Source organism: Heterodontus francisci, chromosome 40 (genome assembly GCF_036365525.1).
Source record: "Heterodontus francisci isolate sHetFra1 chromosome 40, sHetFra1.hap1, whole genome shotgun sequence".
NCBI classification, from domain to species: Eukaryota; Metazoa; Chordata; class Chondrichthyes; order Heterodontiformes; family Heterodontidae; genus Heterodontus; species Heterodontus francisci.
In genome coordinates, this window is record NC_090410.1 from 6,044,140 (window position 1) to 6,067,358 (window position 23,219).

Sequence of the window (23,219 nt, forward strand, 5' to 3'; positions counted from 1 at the left end):
CTGTGTTGTTGCGGATGTTATTAGTGCACTATCTGTGCTTGGTGTGGGATGATTGCACTGTGGTATGAACGATTGTGATATCAACAAAGTAGGTTTATTGAGAAATATTTGCAGTTGATTACTGTGAAATTCTCTGGGCGGGTATAAATTGCATGGCAGTAATTAAGTTATTTAAAGTAGTCAAAAGCATGAAATTGAAGCTTTGTGTTTTTGAACATGATCATATTTGGGACCTGAAGCTTGATTGTGCGATATCAGCACACCTAGCATTACCAGGTTAAATTTAACCACCAATAATGTGTGTGCGTCAGTCAGTGCAATAAAACTCAGAGTACAGGCGACTCTTCCTGAATACTAATGACCTTTTCAAATAGCAGTATAATTTCTCCGGGGCACTGTCGAGATAAATGAACCAGTGTCAGTGAGCCTGAAAACCTCCTTGAGAGGTAGTTTCCTGGGTGCCTCTGACAGCAAAACACTGGTGCAAAACAAATTGGGATCTCTTTGGGGGCACTTGTATTGCCTTTACCAGTCACCTATGACTTATGAACCACTGTGTCTCATGCTTGCACAGTTCTATTGTTGCACAATTTGTTCTGCAGTGTGAATGGTGCCAATTCAGCATAAATGAAGTTTAATCAATTAGTAAAAAAAGGACCGGAGATTCAGTTTCACTGTTTACAAAAAGAACTTGAGTGCATATACAGTTTCGATTGTATGTTGCCACTTGCTGGAGCCAGCAACTTCATGTCCTTTAATGTGTGATTGATCATACAACGGTTTATGGTGTTATTGCAGGATTATGGACAAAAATAATCATCTCCTCCAGTTATTCAGTGTTCCTTGTACAGAGTTACTGGATACGTCTATGAATAGCAAAAGTCTAGTTCAAGAGTTAAGTTGAGTGAGGGTTTATATTCAGTACTGCACATATTTCTGGTCATGTGCAGTTTAATGTTTAGTTGTGGGGTGTTCATATCTCCTGGCTTTGAAGGCACATTTAACAAGAGCTTTATTTAGGAGAGTGAGAATACTTCTGATGGGGGCCATTCAGCATTCCCACACACCACTGGGCTGAGCCAAGCCTGGATCATTTTTTTCATTCGTTCTTGGAATGTGGGCATCGTTGGCTAAGCCAGCATTTATTGCCCATCCCTAATTGCCCTTGAGAAGGTGGTGGTGAGCTGCATTCTTGAACCGCTGCAGTCCATGTGGGTTAGGTACACCAGCAGGGCTGTTGGAAAGGGAGTGCCAGGATTTTGACCCAGTGACAGTGAAGGAACAGCGATATAGTTCCAAGTCATGATGGTGTGGCGCTTGGAGAGGAACTTGCAGGTGGTGGTGTTCCCATGCATCTGCTGCCCTTGTTCTTCTAGTTGGTAGAGGTCACGGGTTTGGAAGGTACTGTCGAAGGAGCCTTGGTGTGTTGCTGCATCTTGTAGATGGTGTAAACTGCTGCCACTGTGCGTCGGTGGTGGAGGAAGTGAATGGTGAAAGTGGTGGATGGGGTGCCAATCAAGCAAGCTGCTTTGTTCTGGATGGTGTTGAGCTTCTTGAGTGTTGTTGGAGACGCAGCCACCCAGGCAAGTGGAAAGTATTCCATCACACTCCTAACTTGTGCCTTGTGGATGGTGGACAGCCTTTGGGGAGTCAAGAGGTGAGTTACTCGCTGCAGAATTCCTAGCCTCTGACCTGCTGTTGTAGCAACGGTATTTATATGCCTACTCCAGTTCAGGTTTTGGTCAATGATAACCCCCTGAGATGTTCATAGTGGAGGGTTCAGCATTCGTAATGCCATTGAATGTCAAGGGGAGATGGTTAGATTCTCTGTTGTTGGAAATGGTCATTGCCTGGCACTTGTGTGGTGTGAATGTTACTTGCCACTTATCAGCCAAGACTGGATATTGTCCGGGTGCATTTGTACACTGACTGCTTCAGTATCTGCGGAGTCACAAATGATGCTGAACATTGTGCAATCATCAGCAAACATCCCACTTCTAACCTTATGATTGAAGGAAGGTCATTGATGAAGCAGCTGAAGATGGTTGGGCCTAGGACACTACCCTGAAGAACGGCTGCAGTGACGTCCTGGAGCTGAGCTGATTGACGTGCAGCAACCACAACTATCTTCCTTTACTCTAGGTATGACTCCAACCAGCAGAGTGTTTTCCCCTTGACTCCAGTTTTGCTAGGGCTCCTTGATGCCATACTCTGTCAAATGCTGCCTCGATGTCAAGGGCAGTCACTCTCACCTCACCTCTTGAGTTCAGCTCTTTTGTCCATGTTTGAACCAAGGCTGTAATGAGGTCAGGAGCTGAGTGGCCCTGGCAGAACCCAAACTGAGTGTCACTGAGCAGGTTTTTGCTAAGCAAGTGCCACTTGATAGCACTGTCGATGACCCCCTCCATCACTTTACTGATGATTGAGAGTAGTCTAATTGGCCATGTTGGATTTGTCCTGCTTTTTGTGTACAGGACATACCTAGGCAAATTTCCATATTGCTGGGTAGATGCCATTGAAGTCTAGCATCTGTGATGCTAGGGACTTCAGGAGGAGGCAGAAATGAATCATCATCTTGGCACTTCTGGCTGAAGATAGTTGCAAATGCTTCAGCCTAAGCACTGATGTGCTGGGCTCCCACATCATTGAGGATGGGGATATTTTGTGGAGCCACCTCCTCCAGTTAGTTGTTTAAATGTCCACCTCCATTCGTGATTGGATGAGGCAGGGCTGCAGAATTTAAATCTGATCCGTTGGTTATGGGATCGCATGCTGCTTAAGCAGTTAGGCACGCAAGTAGTCCTGGGTTGTAGCTTCACCAGGTTGACACCTCATTTTGAGGTATGCCTGGTGCTGCTCCTGGCATGCCCTCCTGCACTCTTCATTTGAACCAGGGTTGATCCCCCACTTGATAATGATAGAGTTGGGGATATGCCTGGCCATGAGGTTACAGATTGTGGTTGAGTACAATTCTGCTGATGGCCCAGAGCGCCTCATGAATGCCGAGTTTTGCATTGCTACATCTGTTCGAAATCTATCCCATTTAGCACGGTGGTGGTAGTGTCCCACATTGAGGATATCCTCAATGTGAAGACAAGACTTTGTCGCCTCAAGGCCTTTGTGGTGGTCATTGCTACCAATACTGTCATGGACAGATGCATCTGCGGTAGGCAGATTGGTGAGGACGAGGTCAAGTATATTTTCCCTATTGGTTCCCTCATTATCTGCTGCAGACCCCTTCCAGCAGCTATGTCCTTTAGGACTCAACCAGTAATGGTGCTACCAAACCACTTTTGGTAATGGACATTGAAGCCCCCCACCCAGAGTATATTCTGCGCCCATGCCACCCTCAGTGCTTCCTCCAAGTGCTGTTCAACATGGAGTAATGATTCATCAACTTGGGGGGGTGGGGTGGTGGGGGGCTGGTGGTGGGTGTGGAAAGGTAGGTGGTAATCAGGAGTTTTCCTTGTCCATGTTTGACCTGATGCCATGAGACTTCATGGGGTCTGGAGTCAATGATGAGGACTCTCGGGGCAACTCCTTCTCGACTGTATACCACTGTGCCACCACCTCTGCTGGATCTGTCCTACCGATGGTACAGGACATACCCAAGGATGGTGATGGTGGCGTCTGGGATGTTGTCTGGCGGGTATGATTTGGTGAATATGACTATATCAGGCTGTTGCTTGACTAGTCTGTGAGACAGCTCTCCCAACTTTTGCATCAGTCCTCAGATGGTAGTAAGGAGGACTTTGCAGGGTCAACAGGACTGTGTTTGTTTGCTGTTGTCGTTTCTGGTGTCGAGGTCGATGTCAGGTGGTCTGTCTGATTTCATTCCCAATTGACTTCGTAGCGGTTAGATGCAGCTGAGTGGCTTGCTGTGCCATTTCAGACAGCATTTAAGAGTCAGCTACATTGCTGTGGGTCTGGAGTCACAGAGCAGATTTCTTAAAGGACATTAGTGAACCAGATGAGTCTTTACAAAATGGTTTCATGGCATAAAAACAAGAAATGCTGGAAATACTCAACAGGTCTGGCAGCATCTGTGGAGAGAGAAGCAGAGTTAACATTTCAAGTCAGTGACTCTTTTAATTCCAGATATATTAATTGAATTCAAATTCCACCTTCTGCTGTGGTGGGATTCAAACCCATGTCCCCAGAGCAATGCTTTGGGTCTCTGGGTTACTAGTCCAGTGACAATACCACTATGCCACCACCTTCCCCTAACCAAGTTTCCAGCCAAAAGTAGTGATTCATCAGCTGAAAGGAGTGCCAGAAGGATGTTGGCCTAATGCATGGATTGAATGAAAACTTTTATCAAGCAAATCAGTTTTCCATTAATGATCCTAGGTCAACCTGCCTCAACGCAGTGTCTTGCAGAATAACTATTATGCGTCGTCCACATAACCTGCTTCCTCCCACTGTCTCCTCGGGCTGTGCAGGGTGTATGTTTAATAGTTGGCATTTATTGAAACTAATTGCCTATCTGAGACATAAAATGTCATTTAAAACTGTCTGCAAGCTGGACTACCGTGTGGGTAGATGTCACAAAGAGGCGTTGTCCATTACTTTGCTTTCCAGCAGTTTGTGGAGGATTCATCTTTGAAGAAGGCCTGGCAAAGTCCATTGTCTTTTTTACAGGAAGCTTCAAGCAGGGCAGCAATGAAGGTGATATTTGTCTCATTTGCTCTTGGGTGAAAGGATGCAGAGTTCCTACTCCTTATCATTGTCCAGTGACAGCAGTGGGAACTGCATGTATGGAGGCGATGATTAAGGACATGATTAACCTTGGCTCTGACGTTTTCCAAGAGTGAATATGAGTGCAGCTTAGTAACTATATTAAATAATGGATAATGCAACTGATCCTCCTCAGCATTCTGGTTTGCTCTAATTTTAATTTTCCATATACTCTAGGGCTAAGGTGGTTAACCTATAAATAAATCAGAGTTGAACTGACTGCATTGTCCATTTAGCATCCTTCCAACATGTGATTTAGTTACTTGCCAGCTTAATAGTGGGAGCTTTCCGTTAGCAATGAGCTCCATTATGTATTTTGTTTGAAACGCATCAAATGTTGAAAAATAAGCCATAAAGATGTTGTTGACACACCAGCACGATTGCTGGATAATTTAACTTGGTGAATGAAGTGCAGGGAGATCGATAATCTATCATGGGATTTGATGAACTCTGATTATTTTTCTGAATCACCATTCTGTGTGTCTGTCACTGATTTCACAGGTTTGTTGGTTTTTAAAGCTGCAGACAACGTAATGTTTTTTTTTCCCTAGGCAGGCCAATTTTAAACAGAGTTGCAGTCCTGTGTGATCTAGCTACATGGCAGTCAGCAGCCTCAGGGTGAAGTGAGTTTGGTGGAGTACCTCATGTAATGGAAAATAGACAATCAAGATTTAACTTAGTTAATTATAGCAGTAGAAATGGTTGTTGTACCTGAATACATAGAATTGGCAGGAAGAAGAGGATAGCTGAATGGCTGGTGCTGTTTAAAACCTGTGCTTCTGTGGAACACTTTTCTTTTAAGAGAGACATGTGTCCATTTCAAAAATAATCCACTGCTAATAAAGTCTCAATGTTTTATCCACAGGTGTGACATAGAACATGATTGATGTCAGATTAGTTATTCTCTAGCAGCTGGGCTGCAAAAGTAAAACTCCAGTTGGCTTTTGTGTCCTTGCACTAGAGGTGGATTTATAACCCGTATTCCTGCTTCTGATTGTTTTCCAGTGATCTGCTGGATTGTGCATGTGTGCGACATTGATCTCAACTGTGATGACCTCTGTGTTGAAGAGCCAGCTAACTGATCAGGGTGATGGATGCAGAATTAATAGTAGCCTTCAAAAGGGGATTGAATAAATATTTGGAAATGCAGGGATATGGGGAAAGAGTGAGACTGATTGGAATGCTCTTCAAAAGAGCCAACGCAGACTTAATGGGCTGAATGGCCTCTTTCTGTGCCGTACTGTTCTGTGATTCGAATAGTCACTGCTGGGCTCACCCATGTAAGAAAACCATTGGAGTGAGCCATCAAGAGGATAGACAGGGTCTGTGAAACTGTACCCAAACTTGAGGCACCAATGGGAGGGGAAAGTTGGCCAAATGGAATAAATGCCAGCCACAATTTGCACTGCCTGTTGTAATGTAGAATTATTTTATAAGTGTTGCTGGAGCATGTAAAGCTGCCATATCAATGAATTGGGCTACAGTTTTAACTTCAAAAAGACAAAAGCCATTGATTTTATTCTTGGGTAAATAGCTGAGCATTGGCACGACACATTGTCTGCTTCTCTGAACTTGAACCGACGAAGTCCACTGACTCACATTGTCCAACATTGGAAGCAGGTCTGCACTGGCCTGCATCAGAAAGATTACTATACACTGCACCACCTTCGATCGCCAGAGATCTGTCAGCACCAGTAGTTGCTTAACAGTTGTGGGAAAGTAGGATTACCGAAATCAGTGCCAAGACAATAAGACAAATGTGTGGCTGGGTGGTTCACATCCTTGTCAGAAACAGCAAGAAGAAACTTGCATTTGTGACATGTAAACATTCAGTAGATTTTCACTGCAGTATTCCCAGGTGGAATGGTTGGTGAAAGAAGTTGCCCTTTTCTGATAGTTACCTGGTTCACAATGGTACACTTTGGGCCCGAGAGATGAATGCCGGGAATTTTGCTGTGGGTCTCTCAATCAACTACCTAACTTCAACGGAAGGTTGACTGAAATCCCAGATAGACTGCTGGGTTTTTGCCAAAGTTACAATGACTCTTGAGGAAATTCCTGAGTATGATTATACTACGACAGACCCCTCCTAGCACTGAAGAGTGAGATGAAGACGGGTGGACGCAGGCTTGTACAGAGCATTAACACTGGCACGGACCAGTTGGGCCGAATGGCCTGTGCTGTAAATTCTACAAAGTGCCAAGTTAGGTTTCACCTGTATGTAGCTTAAAGTCTGCATCCCAGGATCCCCAGTATGTCTTTTGGCTCGCATTTTTAAAAGTATTTTCTAAATTGGGGTTCTGTCTGTGCTGTAAGGACTATATTCAACTTCAGGTAGTTCAGTGTATTATTCTGCTGTGGCCTCTTTTTTTTTTGTGACCATATGTGTTTTTTGTTTTAATACAAATAGATGGAGCAACAATTTTGTAATACCATGCTGGAATTGGCTCTATAGATTCTGACATTCAAGTGGCAACCAGTATCTGCTGCCATCCATTCATACAGCCCATATCTGATCTCTTGTACTGATGCAAGACCTAGTAGTGATTCACTATTGTGTTGTAGCTGCTCTGTCGCTCCACTTAACTTCCAATTACCACATGATCCAGTGTATTGGTTTCATATTTAGCCATGTTTTACTCACTTATGATCCAGTCGCATATGCGAACCTGGGCACCTGTACTAGTGGTTATTCTGGCTAATGCATCAATTGCTGCTGTGATTTTACATCAGGCTTTATTGTAATTATGCTCAGAGGTTCCGTGTGGCACAGGAGGTGGATGCACTTCATGGTGATTGTCACTGAATATGGTATCACCTTTGAAAAGTCTTTAGTGAAAAAAATATACTGTTTTCTTTGATGAAACAGAGGGTGTTCCTCCAGTCTGTGCAAAGCTCGAACTGTATGCATTACCATGACACTTAGCGATGCATTAAATTTCTGGCTCTCTCAAACTGCTGTGGTTCTGTTTGTGTACATTTGGTAATTGCATTGCGCTGTATTAGATTTTGTATTCCAGCGCTGGCATTTGTCAGCTTTTATTGGGACTGAACATTCTTCACTGTTTACATCAAATCCTCTCCGATTAAGTTACAGGGTTGGTGATGTTTCAATTGGCTGCACCAATTGTGACATTTCATTTCCCACGCTCGCTGTCCTAATGACCCTTGGCTGCTTTAGTGCCAAGTTGTGGATAGTTTTGCGCTTTGGCTTTTGCCCACGAGAAACTGGATTGAATTTACTCTAACATGCTTCATTCAGGATCCTTTTACAGAGAGAAAGACTTTGATCCCACTAGCTTGGCTTCAGTTGGTGGTTGTTCCATTATATGCCTTTTACGCTAGTCAGGCTTCCTAATAGTCAGAGAAGGCAAAGCACCTAATCAATAAATAGGGTACCACAGGAGTGATGATCCATTACACAGATACACTTGCAATCTGAGGTCCATATTGATCCTGGACCTTTATGTTCTAGGATCCTGTTCCCTAATTTGCTTCTTTTCTTACAGCTGAAATGTGTGGTCAGAAGACTGGCAGCCTTCTGGTGATGCATTCAAAAAGCATTTTTGGGATGTGTGAATTGGCTGCTAGGTTTATTGCAGCTCATGCCACCTGGTCTGGATACATTTGGAAGAATTTTAGTCCTTTTGTAAAGTGTGGCGAGTCGAAGAGACTTAGCAGTTGGCAGGAAAAAAGACAAAAGCGCAAGGGGAGAGCCAACTGTGTAACAGCCCTGACAAACAATTTTTTCTGCAGCACCTGTGGAAGAGCCTTTATAGCCACTCCAGGCGCTGCGCCACACATCACTGACCGCCTCCAGGTGCTTACCCATTGTCTCTCGAGATAAGGAGGCCAAAGAGAAAAAAAGTTGTACACCAATGTAAATTCAGCCAGGCTGTTGGTGTGATGTATAATTGGCAGTTGGTAATTTAGGAAACCAATTCACTTCAGCTCACCTGTGTAGCTTGAGCTAAATCTTGTTGTCACTAAGTCCAGGCTTTGAAAGATAAAATACTTTTCTCATCTTGTATCCTGCCTTGCTGCCACTTTTCTAACAATCACAAATCGGATCTGCACAAAATCTGACATGCTGTCGCTCGTAACAATCATTAGAAATGATGTCGACAGAAAACTTTACCCAGCTCTCATGTTTCTATGTTAATGTATTTTAATTTCTATTCCATTTTCTTGGGAGTCTCCATCTCATCCACCCCCTCTTAGTTGAGGGGGCGGGGAACCCATCCTCGGGCCTCTGGAATGTTATGTTGTATTGATTTTAAAGAGAGCTAAATTATACTTCTGTTTTGTAACTTAAAGATCGCTTGGTTGTGTGTTCAATATGTTGCCTTGTCCCATCCTGACCTCTCTGATCTCTTCCAGCAATTTATGACCTGGTTTCTTGTCACAGTAGGGCTCTTGTTCCTGCTTTCTCCAACTCCAACATACCTTTAGTCACTCCGGTCTTGTACTTTCGACTTCTCTGCAGCTCCTTCCGCCTTGCCAACTTTCCTCCTTGTTCTGGAACATTTCCTTAAATTTTCCCCTAAAACATCTACTTGCCTATCGCCCCCCCCCCCCCCCCCCCCCCACCCCCTGCTGCTCAATTTCCTTTTTTCCTTTCCTGATTGTTGTCTGTGTTTTGTTTACTGCCTTTTATTTAAAAACCTCTCCCAGGAGATTACCCTTGGGTGCAGGAGGGGGGAAGTATTTCGTCACGATGTGCTGGTCGTTGTGGTGTGGGGCAGGCTTGATGGACCAGCTGTTCTTTTCCTGTCCATCAGTTTAGTGTGTGCACACCTTCTGTACAGCACTCTGAGTGTGTGCATGCACCTATAGGGTTACAAGATTTTAATGCTCTAAATCTACTGCAGTCTGATCAGAGCAAATCCAGGGCGCGAGAAAGCTTGGTGCATTGTGGAAGTGCGTCCAGCAGTATAAATGTGGTGTAACCTTTTAGGTCTTAAGTTTCCAACCACTGGCGCTGCTGTCTACATCCTGTGGACTTCAGGCAGGAAGCCCCTGACTTATAATGTTGGCTTTGACCCAAGACACTTTTTTGCCTTGGTATTTTTGTCCCAGGAGAGCAGCGCTCAAACAGACCACAATGCATGTGTACCACTATTGCTGATTTTACTTTACTTTGCAATTTGGTGTCACTTTTGCTGTAGTCCTGTTGGAATCCTGTTATTAAGATGGAGACTGCACATGGCCCAATGCCTAATTCATGCATTACTGTAAGAATGATTTCAGTTACAAATAGTTCAGTGATGGGTACAAAAAATAGATTAGTTAATTTTTCAGTCAATGTTTGCCCCATGCAGGCCTGAGAATAGATGAGAAGCTGGTTCTGTGTGCTTCTGTCATGAAATAATCAAATTTACACGTGTAGCCGCCAAGTACAGGAAGTGACTAATAGTTGGCTGCTCAGGTAACCCACATTTTCCTAGATCTTTAATGCTGTTGGGTTTTGCGAGGTCAGCCGTTTTAAATTTGTCAGTGTCATTGACGGTGTGAACTGTTTGTCTATCATGAACAGTACTCATAGTAAAGTATCCCCAGATTCAGACTACACTGCTCCCTTTGGGAGCTGAAAGAGCCATTATTATATTGAATTAAGTGAAGCATACTGTATTAAGACAAGCAGTACTGCTGCTTGTTATTTCCATATTGCCCTGATAGTCATCTACTTGTACAACTCAACTCAGTTCAGTCAAAGGCTGTTTTCGCTCTCTCCACCCCCCGCCACCCCCCCAACCATGCATACAGCTGGCTTTCTTGGGACTTTGCTCTCCCTGTTTGACTGAGATTATCAACGAAAGACCTAATTTTCAACATGTGCCTCACAGTACTGTTGCAGAATAGGAAATGGATGAAAGAAACCAGTATTTTAAAATTTAGATTGTATTATGTGGTGCAGCATGGCATTGCATTCAGTGGGAATGCAACTCTTAAATTAATTTTTTTTTACAATAAAGCAAAACCTACTTTCCATTATCATAGGGTTATAAACAGATGGACAATATAACTGCAAAAGCCTGTTCTTGTACCCCCACCACCCATCCCACGTTTTGCACATCATTTGAAACAGCAACCTTTACCAATAAAACACCCAAAGCGCTTAACAGAAGCAAAAATAACTTGATGTCTTTTAGTGGTGAGAGAAGGAGTGGGGCATTAGCCAAAGGCAAGCTCAAGTGCTAGGCATTGACCATCTCGTACAAGAGAGAATCTAACCACCTCCCATTGATATTCAATGGCATTACCATTGCTGAATCCCCACCATCAACACCCTGTGGGTTACCATTGACCAGAAACTTAACTGGACCAGCCATATAAATACTGTGGGTATAAAAACAGGTCAGAGGCTGGGAATTCTGCGACCAATAATTCACCTCCTGATTCCCCAAAGCCTATCCACCTTCCACAAGGCACAAGTCAGGAGTGTGATGGAATACTCTTCACTTGCCTGGATGAGTGTGGCTCTAACAACATTCAGGAAACTCGACCCCATCCAGGACAAAGCAGCCTGCTTGATTGGCACTGCATCCACCACCTTAAACCTTCACTCCTTCCACCACCGGCGCACAGTGGCTGCAGTGTCTACAAGATGCACTGCAGCAACTTGCGCAAGGCTCCTTCGACAGCACCTTCCAAAGCCATGACCTCTACCACCTGGAAGAACAAGGGCCGCAGATGCATGGGAACACAACCTACAAGTTCTCCAGGTCACACCACCATCCTGACTTGGAACTATATCACTGTTCCTTCGCTGTCGCTGGGTCAAAATCCTGGAACTCCCACCCATACAGCACTGTGAATGTACCTACACCACAGCAGTTCAAGAAGACAGCTCACCGGCACCTTCTCGAGGGCAATTAGGGATGGGTAATAAATGTTGGCCTTGCCTGTGATACTCCCATCCCATGAATGAATTTCTTTTTAAACCCAGGCTTTGAGTAGGGAAGAGTGGTAATAAATAGAAGGGCTCAGGAAGAATGTACAAGAGCTCATGCTTACTGAAGTAAGGAGCAGCAAGGCCATATAGGAACATGGAAGGATCTTTATTGATGCATGGGCAATAAGGAGCCAGTGACAGTTGATGAAAACAGGGACTTGGTGACTGTTTATTTTAGATGAGTTGCAATTTGTGAAGGACACCTGTGACGCTGTCAAGGAGAACATCAAGACAGAGTATCAACCTTTTATCTCCTAATGCTTAAACCAAGCAATTGTGGGAATGGCCTTCCCATGAAAACTTTAAACTCTGGGAAGATTGGTTTCTAAAAGTTTCCTGCAGTACTTTTACTGAACCACTTTGGATCCCTGTCAGTAGTTAAGTTGCTCATAAGAATAGTTTTTAGAACAGGCAAAGGTCATTAGGCCGAAATCTCATTGAGTTTTGCTCGATCCAACCCTACCTAGTCATTTTGCTGCTGTACTCCTCCATCTCTTCTCTCTCCGGAAATGCATCTAACAGTCTGGCTCTTCAACCCATTCACATTGTCCACATCTCTATCCACATTGCTTTTCCCCGGTAATGTATCTCGCAATAAAAACAAGAAATGCTGGAACCACTCAGCAGGTCTGGCAGCATCTGTGGAAAGAGAAGCAGAGTTAATGTTTCGGGTCAGTGATCCTTCTTCGGAACTGACAAATATTTAAAATGTCACAGGTTATAAGCAAGTATATGCTCGAACAGGTTGATGTTAAGAGGGAGGATGTGCTGGAAATTTTGAAAGACATGAGGACAGATAAGTCCCCGGGGCCAGACGGGATATACCCAAGGATATTAAGGGAAGCGAGGGAAAAGATTGCCGCGCCTTTGGCGATTATCTTTGCGTCCTCACTGTCCACTGGAGTAGTACCAGATGATTGGAGGGTGGCAAATGTTATTCCCTCGTTCAAGAAAGGGAATAGGGATAACCCTGGGAATTATAGACCAGTCAGTCTTACGTCGGTAGTGGGCAAATTATTGGAGAGGATTCTGAGAGACAGGATTTATGATTATTTGGAAAAGCATAGTTTGATTAGAGACGGTCAGCATGGCTTTGTGAGGGGCAGGTCATGCCTCACAAGCCTTATTGAATTCTTTGAAGATGTGACAAAACACATTGATGAAGGAAGAGCAGTGGACGTGGTGTATATGGATTTTAGCAAGGCGTTTGATAAGGTTCCCCACGGTAGGTTCATTCAGAAAGTAAGGAGGCATGGGATACAGGGAAAGTTGGCTGTCTGGATACAGAATTGGCTGGCCCATAGAAGACAGAGGGTGGTAGTAGATGGAAAGTATTCAGCCTGGAGCTCGGTGACCAGTGGTGTTCCGCAGGGATCTGTTCTGGGACCTCTGCTCTTTGTGATTTTTATAAATGATTTGGATGAGGAAGTGGAAGGCTGGGTTAGCAAGTTTGCCGATGACACGAAGGTTGCTGGAGTTGTGGATAGTGTAGAAGGCTGTTGTAGGTTGCAACGGGACATTGACAAGATGCAGAGCTTGGCTGAGAAGTGGCAGATGGAGTTCAACCTGGAAAAGTGTGAAGTGATTCATTTTGGAAGGTCGAATTTGAATGCAGAATACAGGCTTAAAGACAGGATTCTTGGTAGTGTGGAGGAACAGAGGGATCTTGGGGTCCATGTCCATAGATCGCTCAAAGTTGCCACCCAAGTTGATAGGGTTGTTAAGAAGGCGTATGGTGTGTTGGCTTTCATTAACAGAGGGATTGAGAGGTTATGCTGCAGCTCTATAAAGCCCTGGTTAGACCACACTTGGAATATTGTGTTCAGTTCTGGTCGCCTCATTATAGAAAGGATGTGGAAGCTTTAGAGAGGGTGCAGAGGAGATTTACCAGGATGCTGCCTGGACTGGAGGGCATGTCTTACGAAGAAAGGTTGAGGGTGCTAGGGCTTTTCTCATTGGAACGAAGAAGGATGAGAAGTGACTTGATAGAGGGGTACAAGATGATGAGAGGCATAGATGGAGTGGATAGCCAGAGACTTTTTCCCAGGGCGGAAAGGGCTATCACCAGGGGGCATAATTTTAAGGTGATTGGAGGAAGGTTTCGGGGAGATGTCAGAGGTAGGTTCTTTACACAGAGAGTGGTGGGTGCGTGGAATGCACTGCCAGTGGTGGTAGTAGAAGCCGATACATTAGGGACATTTAAGCGACTCTTGGATAGGTACATGGATGATAGTAGAATGAAGGGTATGTAGGTAGTTTGATCTTAGAGTAGGTTAAAGGTTCGGCAGAACATCGTGGGCCAAAGGGCCTGTACTGTGCTGTACTGTTCTATGTTCTATGTTCAAGTGAGGTGGGGGTGGGGCAAGAGATAACAAAGGAGAAGGTGCAGATTGGACAAGGCCACATAGCTGACCAAAAGGTCATGGAGCAAAGGCAAACAATATGTTAATGGTGTGTTGAAAGACAAAGCATTAGTACAGAATAGGTGTTAACGGACTGAATATTGAACAGCAGCAAGTGCAAACATGAAAAAAACAGTGGGTAAGCAAACTGAACAAACTAAGATGAAATGAAATAAATGCAAAAAAAGGTTGTAAAAAATTTAAAAAAAGAAAAAAAGAAGAGGAAAAAAAAAAGAAAAAACAACTAAAAATGAAAGTAAAATGGGGGGCTGTCATGCTCTGAAATTATTGAACTCAATGTTCAGTCCGGCAGGCTGTAGTGTGCCTAATCGGTAGATGAGATGCTGTTCCTCGAGCTTGCGTTGATGTTCACTGGAACACTGCAGCAATCCCAGGACAGAGATGTGAGCATGAGAGCAGGGGGGAGTATTGAAATGGCAAGCAACCGGAAGCTCAGGGTCCTGCTTGCGGACCGAGCGGAGGTGTTCCGCAAAACGGTCACCCAGTCTGCGCTTGGTCTCCCCAATGTAGAGGAGACCACATTGTGAGCAGTATACTACATTGAAAGAAGTACAAGTCAATCGCTGCTTCACCTGAAAGGAGTGTTTGGGGGCTGGGATAGTGTATCTCGCAAGCTTGCTACTCTTTGGATGGTAAAAGTTCCTCATGTCTCCCCTTGTTAATCAAATGCTAATAAATGGTGCAATGAATTTGAAATTTTTACTGTAAGATTTCAGTGTCTTCCATATATGGTTGTGTTTAAGTGTAAAGCAGTAATTTTATATTTTCTGTTCTTATTGCAGGATGACTGTGATCACCATCTGGTTAAAGTACCAAATGCAACACCTCTATAAATGTGTTGAAACATGCAAGGAATATATTTGGAATTACTGAGCTTCATCCTGCTACAATATTCCTATTCTGGGTGTTCTACATTAAACTTCTTTGTGCTGCAAAAACATTAGGCATGCAGGCAACGTGGAATTATAAAAAGAGACTTCAGATCCAGAAATATTACAGCGCTGCTCCTTAATTGCATTTCTACTTATTGAAATTACTTGTGTTTTAAACTTGAACGAGCATCTTCCAGCAGTGAAAGAAATGACTGGGACCTTTCTGTTACTCCCAGTGAGTCAGTGTATTGATAGACTATGACAAGCTATCGGTCTGTTCAAAATGAAAAGGTGGAGGTTGGTGGAATTGTCATAGGTGGAGTGGACATTCTTGCAGGTACGAACACATGTGATTACTATGCATCTCCATTCAGGGTCCAGAATGGGAACGCTTGCTCGCTGGGTGAAAATGCACCCCGTGCAAGTTCAACCCCTGCTATGCCAAAAATGGGAGTCCGAGCTCGAATAGCTGATTGGCCTCCAAAGCGAGATGTAACGAAAGGTGCTGCACTAAGTCCTGCAAGGGATTTGGACGGACCCATGGTGGACAGTGAATTTATTTCAACAAGAGGCTTTCATAGTGGGCAATATTGCCCAAACCATGAAAATGCTTCCCATGCTTTTCAGGCCCGAGGCCTGCACTATATACCTCGAGGGAAGTCAAAAGAAGTGGAATTCCAAGATGACTGGCCCAGATCCCCAGCCAAAATGTTTGTTCCACTGAGAGTTCGAAGTAACAGTGAGATTACTCTCAATGAACATGATGCAGAAGGAGCCCTGGAGCTTAAAGGAAGTGGAATGCTTCCCTTAAGGGAATATGGTAGCACTTCGTCCATAGATGTTTATGGAATGTCACCCGAAAGCTTTTTTGATATGCTGAAAGAGTTCAAAAATGAGAAGATTGATCAACGGAGCTCGGCACCAGAGAACCTGAAGAAGCTCCTTCGGGGTGACGTGAGCATGGCCTCTAATCTTAACCTTGCGGGTAGCAGCAAGACTGATGACAGTCGAAGTGAATCATCTCAGAGGGATGAACCCAAGAGCGTTTACAAAGATAGAGATAAATTGCGCAAAAAGCAATCTCGAAGTGAAAGTGGCGAATCCATCTTGAAGAAACTGCGCAGCAGCAAAAGCGAACATGAGTCGGGGAAATCTAGCTCTGACCATGAAGACAGTAGGTCCCAGGATAGCACTAAGCCGTGGGTTTGTCCAAAGAGCTTTGGGCATTTTGATGTGCAGAGTATATTGTTTGACCTCAATGAAGTGGTGAGCAACAGAAACTATGTGCCTCACCGGAGAAACACCACAACCGGTGCCTCAGCTGCATCAGCTGCTTCACTTGCTGTATCTCGGTCTCTTGCTCTGGGAGGCCTGGATTCGAACTTCACTAGCACTGAGGAGATGAATGGCAAAGAAAATCTGGAGCTAGATGTCGGTGACAGCAACTGCAATGATCTGCTCCTAAACTGCCCCCATTTCCGCAACGAAACAGGTGGAACCAGTGAACACAATATCAGCTTGTCAAAGGCTACTGTAAATGCAGGTTTGGGCCTTGGCTGTGAAGGTGGATTTCCAAAGATGGTTTGGAACCCGTACTGCACAAATGCAAGTATTTCTGTATTAGAGGTGACAAAAGAATTGCAGCTCCGCCAGGAAAGACTGAAGCAGTTCAGCATCGAGCACGTGGATCGGGGAGCCAGATATTATCAGGATTACTTCCATGGGAAAGGTACAGAAACTAACCAAAGTAGTGCCCTCCTGTTCTGTTCTGTTTTTAATACTTGCAAATTGCTTACTTTTGGACCTTGACAATTATATTCTTGGAGTGCCTTACATCCTATGATCTCCACCCTTTTCTCATGTCAAAGTGACATCATAAAGTTGGAGGTTGAATATACAATCTTCTCGTAATGCTTGGCAGTTACTAATGGAAAGTTTACCACTCATTTATAGTCTATCCTTTCTTGCTTACACAAAAAATAAATAAATCTAGTCTCTGTGATTGGGATTATCCACATGTTTCCTATAGGGGAGCTTAAACCATTCTGTTCAGATCCCGTTAACGCCCAAAAGCTTCAGACTCGAACACGATTTACCCCTTTAGCTAGTCAGTCAATCTGAGCCAGTGATATATGACCTTGGTGTTTTGTTCCACTCAGTCTATTATTCTGTCCCACATTTGGTGTGGTGCTAAGCACACTGTCTCCATCAGCTCTTGGATGAATATTCTTATGCCAGTCTTAGCAGCAACCCTGCCTCCACCAACTCCAATTAATCCAAAACTGCAGCCCAAGAATCCTCTCCCACATTAAGTCCTGTGCACTTAGCGTACCTGTACTCTGCCAATTCATTGGATCCTTTTCCTTGCTATCATAGAATATTATGGCACAGCAAGAGGCCAATTGGCCCATTGTGTTTGTGTTGGTTGAAAAATAGCTAACCAGACTAATCCCTCTTTCCTGCTCTTGGTCTATAACCTTGTACTTCAAGTGCATATGCAAGGAAGGTTCCTTCCGCCCCAGTGACCTCTATCACCTGAAAGGACAAGGGCAGCAAGTGCATGGGAACACCACCACCTGCAAGTTCCACTGCAAGCCGCATACTTTCTTGACTTGGAATTATATCACCGTTCCTTCACTATCGCTGGGTCAAAATCGTGGAGCTCCCTCCCTAACAACACTGGATATACCTACCCACATGGACTGCAGTGGTTCAAGGGGGTGGCTCACCACCACCTTCTCGAGCAATTAGGGATGGGCAATAAATGCTGGCCTTGTCAGTGATGCCCACATCCCAGGAACAAAAAAAAGTACTTCTTAAATGTGATTAGGGTCTCTGCCTCTACCACCCTTTCAGGTAGTGAATTCCAGACCCTCACTACCCTCTGTGGAAAGATTTTTCCTCAACTCCTTCTAAACCGTCTACCAATTACTTTAAATCCATGTCCCCTGGTTATTGACCCGCCTAACAGAAATAGGTCCTTCCTATCCATTCTATCTAGGTTGCTTCCAATTTTATGCTCAATAAAATTCCTCCTCGGCCTCCTTTGTTCCAAAGAAAACAACCTCAGTTTATCCAATCTTTGCTCATCGCTAAAAGTCTTCGTTCCTGACAACATCCTCATAAATCTCCTCTGTATTCTCACTCTACGGCAATCACATCTTTCCTGTAAATTGGTGAGCAGACTGTACGCAGTACTCTAGCTGTGGCCTAACTAGTTTTTTTTTATATAGCGCTAACATAACCTCCCTGCTGTTGTATTCTATGCCTCAATAATAATGGAAAGTATCTTGTATGCTGCTTTAATCAGCTTGTCTACTGTCCTGCTACCTTCAGGGATCTATGGACATGCACTCAAGGTCCCTCTGCTCCTTTACACTTCTCTGTATCCTCGTGTATTCCCATGCCTTGTTTAGCCTCCCCAAATGAATTACCTTGCAGCTGGCTGGATTAAATTCCATTTGCTATTTTCTGCCCACCTGACTAGTTCATTGATATCCTCCTGCAGTCTACAGCTTTCTTCCTCACTGTCAACCACAAGGCCAGTTTTTGTCTCATCTGCAAACTTCTTAATCGTGCCCCCTACATTTAAATCTAAATCATTGATATATACTAAAAAGCGTTCTCACTCTATTTAGCCACTTTAAAAATCCATCTCTATGACAATGCTGTTGACATCTTTCCCTTTGTCTCTCTTCAAACCCATCTCCCCCACCCCGCCTCCGTCCCTCCTTTCTGGTCAGTGTCCACCTCTCACCATTGAAAAATGTCAAGAATGTTGTATAATGCAAGTTGTAGCACAAATCAATCACTTCTGCTTCGAGCCCCTTCACTTAAGAGAATGTTAATTGATGATACCAATTCCCTAGATGATTTTTTCCAAACTAAAAGCTTTCTAGTGACAACAAAACTGCATAGGAAAACCAAAACTAGCTCAACTATTGGTTAAAACCACATTGAATGAAACACAACCATATTGATAATCCCTTGTTTCTTTCCCAGTCTGTTGTTGGATTACTGAGGCACCAGTTGGGGTACTGCAATGTATCTTGGTGTTGGGGAGGGGACAGTTGGACAGGGTTTTTATTCCTCACTGCTATCTAGTGATCCCTGTAGGAGAGTATGCTTCTGTGGATTTAGATCACAAACTGAATCCTCTACAGTTTGATTACTTGCTGACATGCACTGTCTTGGTTTACATGGGGAAATATAGCTATTTGGCAAAGGTAGTGGGTTTTGGGCAGAAGAGATGCAATGGTTTCTACCTCAACTGGTACCCTCTGACAATAATCTCCATGCTCCAGCAACTCTGGAAAGATATTTCTTAACCTCTCACTCTTGACAGTTTTCAACTTTTGATCTCATCGTAGAGTCCTTCATCAGAGGAAACGGTCTTTTTTCCCTGTTCACACTATCAAAATCCTTGATAATTTTAAAAAATAAACTTTTATCAAAACTCCTCTAAGCCTTCCGATTACAATAATTCACAAAAGAAAAGTAGGAGGAAGGGTGTGGGAAGATGGAGAACAGTCCATGTAATTTTGCTGCTAACTTTTTATCCCATAATCCCTCATTTTGGAGTAAAGCTAGGAAGTCCAAACCTTGAGTAATTCTAGTTCACCTCCATGTGCTTCAGTCACACTTGAACTGAAATTGTTTGTTCGATTGGAAATATTGATCACAGAAGTATTAAAAAAACAAGATTGCCCCAAGAGGCTTTTCATTTAAATCTCTGAAATGTTAAGGATTTCTAAGGCCCAATAGACCCAATAAGGTCCTATTTTAATTTTTTTTTAAATTGTTAACAAATGTGGCAGACAAACTACCTGTCTGTACTGGCTTTTCTGTCTGTTGGTGGTTCTTAAGTAAACCTATGAACCACTGTTTTTGTCTTCTGCTCTTCCCTCCTGGGAACAGAGGAGGGTCAACCTGACTGGTCCCAGAATTGGATGCCCTTCCGTTTCCCATCGATTCAATGGCCCTTCAATTTTTCCACAACCTTTTTCCCTGGGTAATTTCTTCTTTGCATTCATTACTATCTGCTTAAAGTAATTAAATAAAATGTGTCCGCATGCACTGCTTATGATAATGTGCATCCCGATCAGTATTTCAGCTGAGGTGTCCGTTCTCTGGAGTAAATGATCCCAAACTCCAGCCTCTTCTAACTTGAAGATATCCAAGTTATCTATCAGTTTGGTTGCCCTTCTCCATACTGGTCCCAATATTTGCATATACTTGCTGTAGTTCATTGTTATACACCAGTGCTTTAGGTTTGACCAAACCATTATTGCATCCTGGAATTTGTGTTCTCTTCCTCTAGCGTTACACCCCAAGATTCAATTCCATTACTGCTACCTCACACTGGGTTTCAGTGACGTATCTAACCATATCCCCTAGCTCCTGTAGCATGAAATCATCTAATTTATGTTCTATTCCCACCTATGCTTTCCTAGTCTCATTACTGCACTTCTGGTTCACATTAAATGCCATTCATCAGTCCATCAGATTAAAACTGGCTTCATAAATTCCCGTTTCATAACATTGACAGCTTGTGTGAATGAGTGTGCTTTGTATCATTTAGGAATGGTACATATTGAAATGAGGTAAAGTGCAGCTTCCAACTGGCAAGAGTAAGATTGTCCCATGTGGAATTGCTAATAAAGTCCTTGAGAAGAATTTGTAATGCATCACATTTTGTTGTGGCTGACATGATTGTGGTACTAGAGAGATATTTTGACCTTGGTCCTCAGATGGCCCAGTCCCACTGAGTTACGTCATCAGTGAAACAAGGAACCCTGCAGAACAGAATGTCTCTGGTTTCATGTGTTGAGTTCATTGATCTCTGTTGAGAAAGCAATTGGAATTCTGTAGTTGCCTTTAGAGCCTATAGGTGAGGAAAGGGGGAAAACTAGCCAAGGTTCCTCCTCCTGAACATTTAACCAGTGATCACTATTGGATAAAGTCTATAAATATGCATCAGGTGACAACAGGAAGGAGATCGGGCTTGGCTGTTATGCCCTCCATGGTGAATATTCTCTAGCACTCACCATCTAGGCTCACCCATGAAGAATGGCCACTACAGGTAGCAGTGGGCTGGTACAGAGGCCAGCTTCTTTAATTTTTTAAAATAGGACTCTTCTCTGAAAATCATCTGAAACAGGGGAGAAGAGAGGAGCAAAGATGGGTATGGTTTGCTGAAGACAACTAAGGCTGTCTAATTTTGTGGATATTTTGAAGTCCTTGAGTTTCTAAAATTTGGAATGGGAATTTGTTAAAACTGTATCAATACAAGTAGCCTGTGATTTCCAAAAGTAGATAATTTAGAAAGATTTTACTGCTACTATCTCAAGCCAAGTATAGGCTTAAAAAGAAGCAGCATCAAAAATTAGTCCTGCTACCACCACCACCTCCCACAATCTACAGGTTTATAAACCCCAGTGCTCCCTTTGCCTACCAGGTTTCTTTTATCTCTATTTCTCTCTCTCATCACAATTGAAGCATTTGTTTTCTCAAATGCACAGACTCCATCTTTATTAAAACAAGGTCAAGTGTTCTTTCCCAGTCATTTTCACAGGTCTCTTTTATTTTTAATATTTTTTATACTGTACTCCTAGAGCACTGGAACTATTTTGGAGTGGATGAAAAGCTGGGCCCAGTGGCAGTGAGCATCAAGAGGGAGAAACTGGAGGATAGCAAAGAACATGGACTTCAGTATGTCTACCGAATAATCTTCAGGACAAGTGAGGTGGGAGCTGTTTTTTTATATGCTAATTGCACAGCATGATTTAAGTAAGACAATATTGTTGCTGGTTTGACCATAATCGAGCACTTTTTTGTTGTGATATCATGCAGTGCTTTGTGTGGTTTTTTTTAAGTGAAAGTACTCGATTTTTTAAGTTCGAACTTCATAATGTGAGATTCTCCTAATGGGCTCATGGATAAAGACACAGCCAAGTATGTGCTAAGCCACAGACCTCAAGATCCCAGATTACAAGAATTATAAGACTGGGGATTTTGTCTTGCCAGTGAGTTTTAATGGTGAAATGCTGTATTTATTTAACCCCTTAACACCTGGTGTATCTGTATTTATTTATTTATTCTTTGCTTCCTACTTTTCTGAACGTGCTATGTTTTGCTGGGGTGCAGTTCCAAAGGTGCTGACAGCCCCTGCAGTACCTCACCACAATGAGCTCTTTAAATGTGAGCTTAGACAGTAAGCGAAACAATGATGAAAGGCATTCGAGTTGATCCCATTCTTTGTCTTTACCCACAACATGAGCACTTTCCCTGGGGGTCACTAGCTATCGATCTGGAACAGGTAACCTGGCTACTTTATTCCGTCACTAGCCCAGCCTCCTTTTGGTCCTATTTTTGTTAATACTTTCACAGTCTGACAATCATGGGTTTAACCCCCAACCTGAAATATCCCAAATTTGATCCCTGATTCTGAATTAGCTGATCTTAGAGCAAACAAAATGTTCGTGTGTGATCAATTCCAGACACATACAATTCTAAGATCAGTTCAAGAGCTACCCATTAAAATCTGTATCAACTCAGTTGCTTCTTGGAAACACTGTTTAAGGTTTGAGGGGCAGTTCTGCCTGATACTGCTACAGGTATAATGGGCCGAATGGCCTCTTTCTGTGCTGTATGACACTAGTCTGCTTTAGGAGATGCTGTCACTTGTCTTGGAATTACTTGGATTGAGAATTCCCAGTTTAGTCATGTGATGACTTCTGACTGAAAACAAGATATGGAAAAAACTTTTGGGGAAGGGAATTACAGGAAGGGGTGGAAGAATATAGATATTCAGAAGATTTTCCGTGGCATTGCTTACAGTGGATGAAATGTTTTATAAACAATAAGTGTGTTATCAAGTGTGACACTTCTTCCTGTAACACTTTCAGGAAGGGCCTATCGTATGAAAGATATAAACATTGTCAGCAACTTGGTAACATAACATCCCTTGCTGCCCATTTATACTTTTTAAATTTATTCCTTCACGAGATGTGCGTGTCGCTGGCAAAGCCAGCATTTATTGCCCATCCCTGTTTGCTGGTTGAGAAGGTGGTGGTGAGCTACTGACTTGAACCTCCATGCTCCGTGTGGTGAAGGCACTCCTATAGTGCTTTTGGGGAGTTCCAGGATGATGACTTAGTGACAGTGAAGGAATGGTGATATAGCTTCAAGTCAGGATGGTGTGTGTGACTTGGAGGGGAACTTGAAGGTGGT

The 23,219-nt window shown here is 43.4% G+C and overlaps 1 protein-coding gene across 11 annotated transcripts in view; it reads left to right on the forward strand.

Moving 5' to 3' along the window:
• sipa1l3 (signal-induced proliferation-associated 1 like 3) overlaps positions 1-23,219 on the forward strand; it is a 224,687-nt gene that overhangs the window by 103,823 nt on the left and 97,645 nt on the right. For all 11 annotated transcript variants that reach the window (XR_010969801.1, XM_068018906.1, XM_068018907.1 and 8 more), the window contains 2 exons: positions 14,898-16,716; positions 21,602-21,732. Coding sequence is in view for 10 of the 11 variants with exons in the window: in XM_068018906.1 (XP_067875007.1) it covers positions 15,246-16,716; positions 21,602-21,732 (1,602 nt within the window). In the remaining variant the exon portion in view is untranslated. The remainder of the gene's footprint in view (positions 1-14,897; positions 16,717-21,601; positions 21,733-23,219) is intronic.